Below are 14,481 nucleotides of genomic sequence, written 5' to 3'. Positions count from 1 at the left end.
CCTTTAAGACAAAGGATTTCTACCAGGATCCAGATTCTTTGAGGGACAATGAATCCTAGCTCCATAAGAATTCCTAAAAAGGTGGCAAACCCTAAACCTAAATAAACACTATAAATAGACGGGTATTGGCATAAGGTTCAGTACGTTAACTACTATCTCAAAACCTATTCTTACCCTCTTATTGGTCCTAAATCATAAACTAACTTAGACATTGGAGCGGGGTTGCCGGACTCCAGTCCCGTCTGACCTACATACTGTTTTGTAGTTTCATTACAATGTCAAATCATCGTAGCAACTTTGACACATAAGCAGGATCAGATAGCACGTTATCAATTATATAAGTCATTCTAGGGTATTTTACACAAATTAAAAATACAATTAATATAGAGCAAACTAATGAATTTATATTGGTTAACTAAAAAAAATTCTCTTAGGAAATAAGCATTCTAATGTTAAAAAACACATGAACCAATACAAAAAATTAAATGTTTGGAGCGAAAAACTAAACTAAATTTTTTTAAAATACTAGAACGATTTATATTTGGGAAAAAAACTAATTTGCCAAAGTGACTTATAAAATAAAATGAATGAAGTAATAATAAACAATTAATCGCAACAACAACTAATGCAACAACAAACAAAAAGTTCGTGCCATTAGAAAAGCAGGGATGGTGTTTGTATTAAATAGTACTAGCATCTATTGCCGGAATAAATATGAGTTTTGTGGTAGCAATAAATATAAAAGGATGACCAAATTCTACAAGTAAATGTTGTGTTGAGCATTAAATTAGATAACAATTACAACTAACTTGTTGTCTCTACTTAATTCTTATGACTTGCCTTGATTTAATGCCCCCTACCTATCTTTCCTGAGTCAAACAATCACCACTGTCTGTCTATTCATATATCTGCACCTGCTTTACACAAACTTACTTCAATTTTTAGCCTTTTCTTTTCACCAAAATGACTACTCGCCCATCTGGATTCTCGGCTCGATCCACCGCAGAACAAGTAACACAAGGGGTTGATGCTACGGGTCTAACCGCCATCGTTACAGGTTTGTTATCCGTTCGTCTAATTAATTAATTAATTAATCTCAAATCGATTAATCGGATTAATATATTATTGTGATTAGGAGCATCAAATGGGATTGGAGAACAAACAGCAAGAGTTCTTGCATTACGTGGAGTCCATGTCATTATGGCTGTAAGAAATATGGATGCAGGCAGGGCTGTCAAAGAGAAAATTGTTAAGAAAATTCCAACAGCCAAGATTGATGTAATGGAGATAGACCTTAGCTCATTGGCTTCGGTTAGAAAATTTGCATCAGAATACATCTCCTTGGGACTTCCCTTGAATATTCTCATGTAAGTATGAATATTTCTATTGCACCCATACTTCTCTTTAGTAGTATTTTTATGTTTCGGGTCTGTGTCCATGTCCAATTTCGTTTAAAGGCTTTTTTATAAAGATTATGTTTTAGAAATAACGTTTTAGATATCCGTATCCATACAACATATATCAATTATTGGAATAACTATAAAAACAAAGCTTATGATTCTTGTGTATTTGCAAAGCGTTCCAAGTTTATTATTATTATTATTTTTTATTTTATTTTATTTTTTTTTGTAAACATAGGTCTAAGATTTCCTCCAGTTTTTTTTACTAAAATAGTTAGTAATAAGAGGAATTTAAGTTATTTTATTACTTTTTACTGTTTTAAAATATTGTTTTATGTTAAGAGTAGTGTAATGGGATGAAAACACGGTTAGATTTTAGTTTTGAAAGTTCGCCACGTGCTCAAATTTGAATCGTTTAACGAAAATGTTTGTTTTTGCAAATGGAGGAAACTTCCGATCCATGTTTGCTAACCTTAAATCATGGGGAAAATTTTGCAAATGTTTAAAACTGCGAGATTTATTTTTATACTTTACCCTTATAAATATTAGAGTATAAAAGCTAAGGTATAAAAAAATATTCTCTATCTAAATTAAAAAAACTGCCATTTTGGTCTGGGTTGAGAAGACATCTCCTTCTTCATCTGTTGGACGCGCAAATTGCATTCTCAAAATATATATAACTGAGACGGGATGAAACCACCCCTCTCAAAAATGGTTCTCGACAGTTAAATGATCAAATATTTATTGTCTTGAAATAAAAGATCAGTGTTTAATTAATCAAAAATTAAAAGATAAAAAACTTGTTTTTTTAAAATGTTTTTTTGTCATTTGCTTTGGGAGCTGTTTGTCTTTTCACTTCTAGAAGAAAACTTTAGTTTGGAAACTGATATTTACCTTTTATTTTTATATATGAAAAATAGTTTTTTTTATTTATAAAAGCATAGAATTTCTGCTTTTTTAAAAAATAATTTTTTACAAACAAATAACAAAACACAACAACAAACAGTAGATAAATCGAACGGATCGTGAAACTATCTTTCATGTTATGCTTCACAATTCCTAATTAATATTTGTAATATATAAATTTTAATACAAATTCCTAAATTTCTAGAAATGAATCATACTTTTGTACTAATGTTTTTTTTTTGTTATGTTGGAAGTAATAATGCAGGAGTTTTGACACTTACATCCATGGTTTCAAAGGATAATATTGAACTCCACTTTGCAACCAACCATCTAGGTATTTATATATTTATCCCAGAGTTATTTCTTTTATTAAAAAAAAATATCATGAGGCCTTACCTTTTTCATCATAGTTGATAAAACTCTTCATCCCATATTGAGCAATAAATTGATTATAAGTGGGACCGTAAATGAGCCGAGCCCTTTATGAGCAGTTTAGTATTCTATTTGATAAAAGTTCAATCGTGTCTAGTTTGGTTTATAAACAAATCGGGATTGAGTACGACGAAACTCGGTTCGAAAGCTCACGAACAAGTTCGACTATAGGTTCACGAGCTTATCCATGAACAAACTCGATTCTAATATTCATGAATACGTCCATAAGCAAACTTAGTTCGATTAACTTTTTAATAATAGTATTTCTATGAAGGAGAAATACAAAACAATGTAGTTTTTTTCTTAAATTTTAATTTTGTAAATTTCAAAACTATATAATTAATGAACATAATTAGTGAGATGTTCGCGAAATTCATAAACAAAATTAATGAGCTGCTCGCAAGCAACTCATGAATAAAATGTTGAGTTCAAGCTCGTTAATTTTTTTGACAAACTGAGTTTGAACAAGTGAAAACTCAGCTCGACTCGATTGGATTATAACCCTAATTATAACCACATATATTAAGCCCCTAGTTAATTAGGATGAACATCCAACCCCTGCTAAAAGTGTAGCCCATTTTGATCCGTTTAGTGGAAAGAGTTTTGGTATAAAATTAATCTTTTTATCTTCAATTATTTATCCTTCTCACAAAAAAAAGTTAAAAGAGTATCTTATTAAAATTAAAATTTCAACCCATTTTTTATAAATTTGAATAACTAATAGAAACAATTTGAAAAAATATTCACATATTTAGTTAAATTTACAATTAATGTATATAACTTTTCTTTAAAAAATTTCATGATAAAAAAATCCATTTGTTTTATATTATTTTTGTCAAAATTTAACGACTGAAGTTATATTTTAGTCATTTTTATTTTATAAAATTTATTTGTAATCCAATAGAATATTTATCAATATGCACAAAATTATAGTTTTCAATTAATAACTTATTATTATAAATTATTTTTTACTTAAAATTTGCGCACAATACGCTTACATTAAAGAAGAAAGAAAAATCCTCACCCCACCCGGATATGATTCGAACCCATAACCTCCCTAGTCATAGGTATGCTCTCAACCATTTGGCTAAGAGCTTCACCACATTTAATTATAAATTATTAAAAAAATAGCATTATTTATTATTTTACAAAATCGAATAATTATCATTATTAGCGATTAATTAAATTTTATCAAATATATTTGGGAAAAGTACAAAAATAAACCTTGTGGTTACACCCATTTTCGAACAGCACCTATGTGGTTTAAAAGTTTGCAAAGTGGTACCATGTACTTCATTCCGTTAGCAAACACATACCAAATTGACTAACGGTGTTAAAAGTCAAAAGGAAAAGAGTTAATTTGGTCTTTATATTTATTTATTTTTATAAATTGACCCATTTATTATCTAATTATCATAAAAAAATACCAAAATAAAAAATAAAAATCAAACATACCATTTTCTCCATCTCTCTTTAATTTTTTTTTCCTTATTTCTCTCTCTTCTTTCCTCCTCTTTGTTAATTTCTCTCTCTAAAATCAATTGAATTTCCATGTTTTCAATTTAATGACATTTATACTCTCTCTTTTTCTCTGTCCAACCTAACCATTTTGAATATGAACAAGAATCCATCCGACCCAACCGGCAAGGACCAGGATTGGGAATTGTTTGATCGTCTTTCTCCGAGGAAGGGGCGAAACATAATCAACTTGAATTCGGGATAGCTATTGGAAATCTTAGTGAAAGACTGGATTTGTTATCTCATGTTTACTTTTCGTGAAAAAATACCAATTGAAGTGGAGGGTTTCTTCAAACAACAAGGAGCTGGGTCAACTATTCAATCAAATGATATTGAGCATGTTTCTCATCTCTTCTCGAGAAAGAAGTGGGCTATTTCTTTGCAAAATTGTGCTCAATTTCATATGTGGCAATTCCGCCAAGATCTCTTCGTTAGTTGGGGGAATAATCCGCACGAATCAGATTTTTTGAGGAACATATCGAGAGAGAATTGGATTTGGTTAGACAATGTGTGGTTGGTAAACAAGGATCGGTTTTTTTAGCAAGGCACAGAATATATCGTCAAATATTCAATATGATTCCACAAGATCTAGTTTCGTTCAAGGAAGGAATTCTAGCCAATTGAAGGGATGTTCTGATCAATCCAGAGATCATTTCGATTCCATTAGTAATGAGGATTCGGAATATCACACATTGATCAATCAAAGAAAGATTCAACAACTAAAAGAAAGATCGATTCTTTGGGATCCTTCCTTTCTTCAAACGGAACGAACAGATATAGAATCAGACCGATTCCCTAAATGTCTTTCTGGATATTCCTCAATGTCCCGGTTATTCAGGGAAGGTGAGAAGGAGATGAATAATCATATGCTTCCGGAAGAAATCGAAGAATTTCTTGGGAATCCTACAAGATCCATTCGTTCTTTTTTTTCTGATAGATCGTCAAAACTTCATCTGGGTTCGAGTCCTACTGAGAGATCCACTAGAGATCAGAAATTGTTGAAGAAAGAACAAGATGTTTCTTTTGTCCCTTCCAGGTGATCGGAAAATAAAGAAATAGTTAATATATTCAAGATAATCACGTATTTACAAAATACCGTCTCAATTCATCCATCCGATCCGGGATGTGATATGGTTCTGAAGGATGAACTGGATATGGACAGTTCCAATAAGATTTCTTTCTTGAACAAAAATCCATTTTTTGATTTATTTCATCTATTCCATGATCGGAACGGGGGGGGGGGGGGGTACACGTTACACCACGATTTTGAATCAGAAGAGAGATTTCAAGAAATGGCAGATCTATTCACTCTATCAATAACTGAGCCAGATCTGGTGTATCATAAGGGATTTACCCATTTTATTGATTCCTACGGATTGGATCAAAAACAATTATTGAATGAGGTATTCAACTCCAGGGATGAATCGAAAAAGAAATCTTTATTGGTTTTACCTCCTTTTTTTTATGAAGAGAATGAATCTTTTTATCGAAGGATCAACAAAAAATGGGTCCGGATCTCCTGCGGGAATGATTTGGAAGATCCAAAACAAAAAACAGTGGTATTTGCTAGCAACAACATAATGGAGGCAGTCAATCAATATGGATTGATCCTAAATGTGATTCAAATCCAATATAGTACCTATGGGTACATAAGAAATATATTGACTCAATTCTTTTTAATGAATAGATCCGATCGCAACTTCGAATATGGAATTCAAAGGGATCAAATAGGAAATGATACTCTGAATCATAGAACTATAATGAAATATACGATCAACCACCATTTTGAAGATGAACAAGAATCCATCCGACCCAACCGGCAAAGAAAATTCCCACAAAAAATCATTCCCATCCAGCGGAAAACTACAGTCATTATCCATTTTCAGCTCCGACCCAATTCTTTCCAACCCGCCAAAATACGGATGATGAAGTACTAATCCTTGAATCTTCAATGGCTCTAACTCTCGACCCGATCTACAAACTCGGAGCCCCGTGAGATATGCAATGTTTCCACCAGTACTAGTGCCCATAAGAAAACATCTGGATATATCAGTAAATTGAGTCAACCAATCCTCTTGAGAAGACTTGATAAACTGCAGTCGTATGCAGCCGGAAGGCGGTGTTCCGACGCACAACGATACTCAACGGAGACTATAACAGCATCAATCCGTTGAGACATGATGATGCAAAAGTCATGGTTAATGGTTGAATCTGCAGTGGTGAAAATAAAGCCGCCGCCGTGATAATAGACTAAGAGAGGGAGGCGGTTGGGTGAAGAATGGAGGGGTAAGTGGCGAGAAAGATAAATTCGGAGCCATGTTTTGTTAAGAGAGTTAATTTGAATGTCTTTAGTTAGGACATGAGAGGAAGATGAATTTGGAGGTACAGTAGAAAGTTGAAGAAGACGAGTGTAGCTTCCATCTGGATTTGAAACTATCAATTTTCTGAGATCAGGAAAAGAAGAATTAATGGGAATTGTTTGGTTGTCTGCCATAGATATTGGAAATTAAGAAACTAGTTCTGTTTGATGGGTTTGTTGATGAAGCCAGACTTTATAGAGAGAGAAGAAGACAGCGTATACATGTCATTAAATTGAAAACATGGAAATTCAATTAATTTTAGAGAGAAATTAATAAAGAAGAGAGAGGGAAGAGAGTGAAATAAGAAAAAAATTAAAAAGAAATGGTATATTTGATTTTTATTTTTTATTTTGGAATTTGTTTGTGATAATTAGATAATAAAGAGGTCAATTAATAAAAATAAATAAATATAAGGACCAAATTAACTCTTTTTCTTTTCACTTTTAACACCGTTAGTCAATTTGGTATGTGTTTGCTAACGGAATGAAGTACATGGTACCACTTTGCAAACTTTTAAACTACATGGGTGCTGTTCGAAAATGAGTATAACCACAAGGTTTATTTTTGTACTTTTCCCAATATATTTATATAAATTATTAGTTTGACACTTTTAGATGAGTACTATTTTTTTTTTTTTATAAAATTGGCAGGCCATTTTCTTCTAACGAGCCTTTTGTTAGAAACCATGAAAAAGACAGTTGAAGAAAGCAAAAGAGAAGGAAGAATTATTAACGTTACATCATCAGTTCACCACTTATTTAAAGAAAAAGATTTTCAAAATAACAGGTGATATTAATTATTTCATTTTAAATTTCATCAAACTATACATTTCTTTTTGGATTTATTACAAATAGATGTTATGTGGTTTCACGGATTTGCAGATGGATGCCTATGATATTTTTCGTTACAAAAACGATCCTGTGGTTTGTAAGAATATCATTTTTTTGTTGACTTTGTTAAATTTGACCGATAAAGCTCTCAAAATGAAACTTTTCAAGAGTTAAATGATATTTTAAGCAACTTTAATTCTTCAATCTTTTAGGTTTGAGGTCATTTATGTATTATTTTCTATGAGACAGAAAGTTAATGTTTAGAAAGATAAAAATGATGATTTTGAAGAATAAAAAATGTGGTCCCATAGTAAATATGATTATAAACAATTTTAGTTCTTGAAAATTTTCATTGTTGAGGTCGTTATTGGGCAAATTTGGCAAGGTCAATAAAAAATTAAAATTTTTGCAAACAACGGGATTACGTTTATAAAGAAAAATACTACAGATATCCATCTGCAAATCCGTAAAATCACAAGACATCTATTTGTAATTAACCTTTTTTTCATTTAGTTCTTAATTAGATAAATTAACTGCTTAAAATTCAATTTTCAGCAACAAAATTTGGATGAGTTATCAAGGATCCAAATTGGCAAATATCTTGCATGCCAATGGACTTGCTAAACGCTTAAAGGTATACTTCAAATTCATCAGCTCAAACACAAACATAAATAGTATAATTGAGAGTCTAATATTGATGAGTTCAACTAATTTAGGTAACATTAAAAAAAAACCTCAAATATTACATTTATGTGTTTTGTACTGGTTGCATATTAGTTGATTTAGAAGTAAGAGTTTTATGTTTTTTGTGATTTCAGAATAGGTACATTGAACATAGTACGTTTATAGTACATGTGGTGTATATTTAATAAACGATTATACATGACACACAATACAAGTGGTTAAATAACGAGATTCCTAATTAATGAAAGAGCTTATAATGTTTGAAATTGGTTTAGCTTACTATTAATACCCATAATTATATCATTTATGACATTAATATAAAATTACTTTTGGCTTGCAATGATATAGAAATTTTGTCTCTTATACTAATTTTGATTGTGTAATCATTTTATACATACATTTTTCAGGAAGATGGAATTAAGATAACTGCAAATTCAGTTCATCCTGGATTAGTTCAGACTAATATATTATTAAAAAAAAGTTTTGTTCAAGGTAATCTTTTGATTTCGAATTCTGTATAGCTAATCCAAAGCTTAAAATTAAATTATTGGGTAAGTAAACATAAAATCTCAAACTTAAATAATTAATTAGAGATCAAACCTTAGATCCTATGATTATTTAGGCTCTTCTCAATATTATTATCATTAATATAGTATTTTCCTTTTCTTCTAGGTATTTTGGCCATTCTTTCTAAACCTTTTCTTAAAAATGCACACCAGGTATGCTTCTAATATTTTAATTAGCTTGTAAATTATAATTAAACGTTTTATATATATATATATATTATCAATTTGTAAGTAGAGAAATATTGTATTGTTGTTTACAAGAAAGCATGTGTTTTACATGATTAGTAAAAAAGATTAAACTAATATTATTTGTCATGTCATCAAATCAACGTACCATATCATCAGATCAACATGCCAATATTATATTATTGAAGTATGCAACATGTCATTAAAAACTAACATGATTTGTCAAATTTCTGTTTTGCTAACTATGTAAACAACATTGCTCTCTTTTGTAAAAAAAACAAAATATATTTCCGAGCTTATAATTTTGTTTTTTTGCATAAATATACTGATTCTAAAATAAAATATATACTACATCCGTTTTATATTACATGTCTTTTTAGATATTCTTTTTGTTTCATATTACATGTCATTTTATATGATCAGTACACGTTAAGTCATCTTTTTTTCTGCTATAAAACGCGAGTTTACAGAAATTAATTAGAATAATGGACTTATTATAGAATAAATAAATATTGAAATCAATAAATAAGAGGCAACGATGTCTTTTTTGCAATACCCTTAATTTCTATACAATTCTCTAAAAAGACATGTAATATGAAACAGAATGAGTATTATTCAATTTTTATTTATTTAAGTATGACTGCACATAAATTTGAAATTTTATTAGCAAGTAATATTAATTAGATCTTAATTACCCTTTTCGTTATATACTATATACAAGTAATAATTAATTAATACTAATCAATGAGAAAATGAATGGTCGCAGGGTGCAGCAACAACTTGTTACGTGGCAATAAATGAACAAGTAAAGGGTATTAGCGGCCAATATTTTGAGGATTGCAATATAGGCAAAGCAAGTCTTTGTGCTTCTAATTATGAATTAGCTCAAAAATTATGGGATTATAGTTTTAGCCTCATCCATAGTAATTAAATTGTGCCTCATAAAAGATATTGTTGTTATATATGTTAAGAAATACATCAAATTAATTGCTAATTTGCTATATATGCATAAACTTCTTTCCAATTTATTAATTGTTTCCGTTGTTTAAAATAGAGGAACTAATATGATGGGTCATGTTAGTCGATTCGAATCATTTCGGGACCAAGGCTTTGTTGTTGTTGTTTAAAATAGAGGAACTAACATGTGTTTTGATCAATTAAGTTGACTTCTTCTATTGGTCGTTGAACTGTATTGAGGTGTCCCACTAGTTACATTCTAATGCCAAAGTTAGTAACCAATAAGAATAAAAACAGTAGAATTTCACATGGTGAAGAGACATAAAAATAGATATTACCTATTTTATAGGCTTCTATGAGTGTGAAGTATCGACTGCTTCTAGACTGGGTGGGACTGTTTCTTCCATGTTGGATCTTGTGGATTTCTCATTTATCAATGAGCTTCTTAGAGTTAGAAGGACCTTAGAAAGCGAATTGAGTTTCTGTTTAGACTAGGATCGAAAAAGATGTCCCCTTTCCCCTTTTGTCTTCCATTATGAAGATTGATGTATGATATATAACAAAAATAAAAGTGCACTATATTGCAACAAGTAATAAAGTACACAAATACAAGTCGATCTCATAATTTAACTATCTACTTGATTTCTTGGTCCGTCTCATGGGAATTAAGCATAATTTAACTAATTCTCTTGTTAATTCTTATGAAACACTATAACAAATACTCAATTCATAAATTCATACTCGTTAACTAAGTTCACCTACATCCTAGTTATGAAGATTTAGTTCACGACTGAACTAAAACGAGTAAGCATAATGATATTGACTAATAAATAAACAAGTAGAAGTGAGAGGAAGGATGATGAAAAACGAAGTGATGAAGAGAAACTTCGAACTTGAATTAAATAAATTACGAGTTGAACAATTAATCTTGATGAAGTTCAAACATAAAATGACCTAACAAGATTTGAACTTTATAGAGAAATTCGACCCTCTTATTGAATTAAAAACAAAGAATTTAACTATTGTGAAAGCGATAAAACTCCTATGAACTCACTAATGAAAACTCAAACTAAAGATCTACTTATAGGAGTACAAAAGACTCATAATTACAATCAAAACATGAACTAATCCTTATCGTACTTGAATTAGATTAAAATTGAATAAGAAGTAAGTTGATTTCGAAAAAACCTTCTTGAATATTCTAGATTCATAGTCTATTCATCGAGCATAACAAGTGTGTTTTGTGACAAAAATTTGCTAGTATATGTCTATATTTTGCATGTGTACAAATTTTGGATGTTAATTAAAGGTTGCAAAAAGTTTTTAGGTTTGTTGTTTTGGGTTGGAAAATTTTGGCCATTTTAGGTTCCAAATATTTAGTTAGTTGTTTTTTGTTGGACATTATGGTGTTTGAGGTTGAAAAATATGGATATTTTAGGTTGGAGAAAATGACTCATTATTAGATATCCATATTTTGGTATCAATATAATGATTATATATTTTAGGTCATATTTGTTTGACATATTTTTGAAGTATTTAGAATTAATTTTGAGTTAAATGTCATGTTTTAATTTTATTATAAAGTTTTTATGTAATATAAAATAAGGAAATATAAAGTATTAGTTAAGTTTGTTTTATTTTTATGTTTAATTTAGCATTTATTTTTGGATATTAAATAAAATAAAAAGAACTTTTTTTAATGTTTTAATCATTCATTTATATTTTTAGTTGGATTTTCTTTGACAAAATAAATTTGAAGCTTGAAGTTGTGGGTATTTAGTTGGTATAAAGGTGATTTGTAATTTGAAAATTGAGCACTTGATTGATTCTGAGTGACTAAAGCAATTTTAAGTGTCAAAAACAGATACTTGATTAATAAAATTGGACCCGTCAAATAGAATCGAGGAAATCAAGGAAAAACTACATCAAGATCAATTTTGAAAAAGGGACAACTCGTCGAGATATACATGCGTCCCTAGCAACAACTTGAGCGCCCTTCTCCCTCACAGCTCGAGTTGCGAGCCAAGTAACAGTGCCCAACACGACAAGCTGATTGTGCAGCACAATAAACCAACTACTCAAATTATCCCTTATTTTTTACTTGGCACGTCAAGTTAAAGTTGACTTGTCCGATCCCACCCTATCTTGTTATCACCCTTATATATTGGTATCATATATATATATATATATAGGAGAGGGATCAAGTGAGAACCCTCCCTTAGGTGAGGACACTTTCTTAGGTGAGAACCACTAAAACTACGTAGTTTTGAGTCTAAAAATTAAAAAAAAACGCTACTGCCATGGGGGTTTGAACCTTAGACCCTTTATTTATACTCCAAATTACTTACCACTGAACCAATTACTTTCCTTATGTGATATGTGCCGCGCCGATTAATATACCATCGCACTGTAGCTTTCATTGTTTAATATTTGACGCATGCACTTATTAATATTGATTAAATATGCATAATAATGAATCATTAATAGAAAAAAAAGAAATGTGCATAATAATGAATTATTAATAGAAAAAAAAAAAGAAATGTGCATAATAATGAATTATTAATAGAAAAAATTCGAACATGCTCCAATTTCTTATTTATTTAATTCCTTTATATTTTGTAATTTATGTTATATAAGAAAATATATTTTTTTAAACATACGTTATAACATATAATTTAACTTTTTTTTTTGAAACAACATATATTTTAACTTTTAAAACACGAACTATGAAGTTTAGAACGTATGACATATTTTTTAGAACATACGTTATGTTTTTTAGAACATGTGTTATGTTTTTTCGAACATGAGTGTTTGCACCATAATTAATTTTTTGGCTTTTAATTATTTTTAATTTATTAATTGGCCTAACTTATGTCTAAGTAGATTTTTTCAAGAGTAAACATTGGGGTAAACCAATTTCCTAAGGTGAACCTCAAAGGAAACTTAAGGGAAATCATAAGGCCATTTAATATTTTAACGTATATTTTGTGAGCCAATTAGAATGCAGGGAAGTTAGAAACCGTCATAATCCATTTCACCGTGAAAGTCAAAGTGGAGCAGTTATTCAATACGTGGGCTGAATGTAGAGAACGTGACTTGTGGAAGCAAGCAGGAAGTTACCTCCAACATCTATAAAAGGAAGAAATCACGATGGAAAAAGCCCGAACAGATCAATCAACTCAACAACAAGTACCCAAAACTCTAGCAAATTCACCTTAGACTTCAGCATCTTTTTATTTCTCAGTTTGTTCTCTTAGTTTCAATTTCCAGATCTAAAGTTCAACACATCATTTCCTTTCAATTTTATTTTATTTGTTGTTTCAATCATTTTCTGTAAGGTCGGTATCGTTTTGATAATTGAACCCTTTAGGAATTTTCGGTCTCTTTAATTCTTACAATTGTTTGATATTTAGAAGTTAGAAAAACGCACCCAATTTCACTCCATAGTACGAGAATACTATAATTCTCTGGCACGCCCGCAATTTCCCACAAAAGAGCCAAACAAAAATTGGCACGCTCGGTGGGACCCGATCACAATACCTCCAAAGAAAAATGATAAGAACAACAAAGATCCTGTAGCAGCCAGCTCTGAAGAAGAGGAGGTCATGGCAACAGGCAATGTTCCACATATGGTGGAACGAATTGAAGCTAAAAATGTTGTTAACCCCAGAGGACAATCATGGATCTCCACATAGATCCAAAATTCACAATTCTTGCAGAGACATTTCAATTCCATTGAAAAGAATCTGGAAGCTCTAAGGAGCGATATGAATCAGAAGATGGACAATATACTCCAGAAGCTATCACAGCCAGGGGTCATCAAGAGTGGAGGAAACCATGTTCCTCAAGGCTCCTTAGAGTCTAATGAAGGATGTGGTGTGTCCATCGCTGAGAAGTATCAGATTCCACCTTTAAGGGAGGAAGTCGTCTCAAAGAAGGCCGCTACTTTTGCAGGCCAAGAAGATTCTTGTAAGTCACCTGCTCCTCAATATTTTGAGAACACTAATCCTACCTCCTATACAACTTCATATCACGAGCAGGCAGGAGACCACCATATCCTTGGAGGGATAAGGGGAAACTATAGAGGAAATGAGAGAAACATTAGATTTCCTCATGTGCCTTATGCTCACCAGCAGATTGACATCCCTCAACAGATTCCCCCAGTTACTATGGAGGTCATCCGAGAAGTTGTATTGAAATTATATGCTTATGCACTCCGTCAAGTTGGCCACTTTGAGTTTCATAAGCCAAGAAAAAAATGAAGCAACGATGAGATGCTAAGTCGAGGGAGAAGTAGGAGGTGAAGTTGAGGCTGGTGAGAATTCCTTTGATTGAGGAAATGAGATATTAGTATGAAGGTGATACAAATGCCGACTCCACGGCCTATATATTTTGTGTCACCCAAAGAGTTATCATGCAACACTTTTAAAAGCTGACACCACGGCTTTTGAAGAATCAAGCATGAAATTTACGTTCCTCAAATTCATGCTTGAGGGGGGCAATTGTTTGCACCAAAAATAAAGTTTTTTTATTGCATACCCTGGTTTACTCTTTTTCATGGGATAAACTTTTCTTTTTAGGAAACTTTTTCTTAAAAGAACATTTTAGGAAATTTTTTCTTAAAAGGTCTGTTTAGGAAACT

At 31.1% G+C, this 14,481-nt stretch overlaps 1 protein-coding gene and 1 pseudogene across 2 annotated transcripts; one reads left to right on the top strand and one right to left on the bottom strand.

Annotated features, from left to right (window-relative positions):
• Positions 1-900: 900 nt before the first annotated feature.
• Positions 901-9,904, top strand: LOC136214432 (short-chain dehydrogenase TIC 32, chloroplastic-like). 2 transcript variants are annotated; one of them, XM_066002878.1, is made up of 8 exons: positions 901-1,057; positions 1,136-1,367; positions 2,561-2,640; positions 7,297-7,402; positions 8,002-8,080; positions 8,538-8,622; positions 8,803-8,849; positions 9,649-9,904. In XM_066002878.1, the coding sequence occupies exons 1-8, from the start codon at positions 964-966 to the stop codon at positions 9,811-9,813; spliced, it is 888 nt and encodes a 295-aa protein (XP_065858950.1). In that variant the 5' UTR covers positions 901-963; the 3' UTR covers positions 9,814-9,904. The 2 variants fall into 2 exon arrangements, with proteins under 2 accessions (XP_065858950.1, XP_065858949.1); XM_066002877.1 differs by having other exon boundaries at positions 7,267-7,402.
• Positions 5,775-6,761, bottom strand: LOC136214458 (carboxylesterase 1-like; annotated as a pseudogene).
• Positions 9,905-14,481: the final 4,577 nt, after the last annotated feature.

The sequence above is a fragment of the Euphorbia lathyris genome, chromosome 1 (assembly GCF_963576675.1).
Source record: "Euphorbia lathyris chromosome 1, ddEupLath1.1, whole genome shotgun sequence".
Classification (NCBI taxonomy): Eukaryota; Viridiplantae; Streptophyta; class Magnoliopsida; order Malpighiales; family Euphorbiaceae; genus Euphorbia; species Euphorbia lathyris.
This window is presented reverse-complemented; position numbering and strand designations above follow the sequence as displayed.

What these genes read in the sequence shown, in the direction of transcription:
- LOC136214432 (XM_066002877.1), top strand. Translation starts at nt 964, where the DNA reads ATGACTACTCGCCCATCTGGATTCTCGGCTCGATCCACCGCAGAACAA. An exon ending in CTTCCCTTGAATATTCTCAT is followed by an intron (nt 1,368 to 2,560) that starts GTAAGTATGAAT and finishes TTATGTTGGAAG; the next exon opens with TAATAATGCAGGAGTTTTGA. An exon ending in TTCTTAAAAATGCACACCAG is followed by an intron (nt 8,850 to 9,648) that starts GTATGCTTCTAA and finishes GAATGGTCGCAG; the next exon opens with GGTGCAGCAACAACTTGTTA.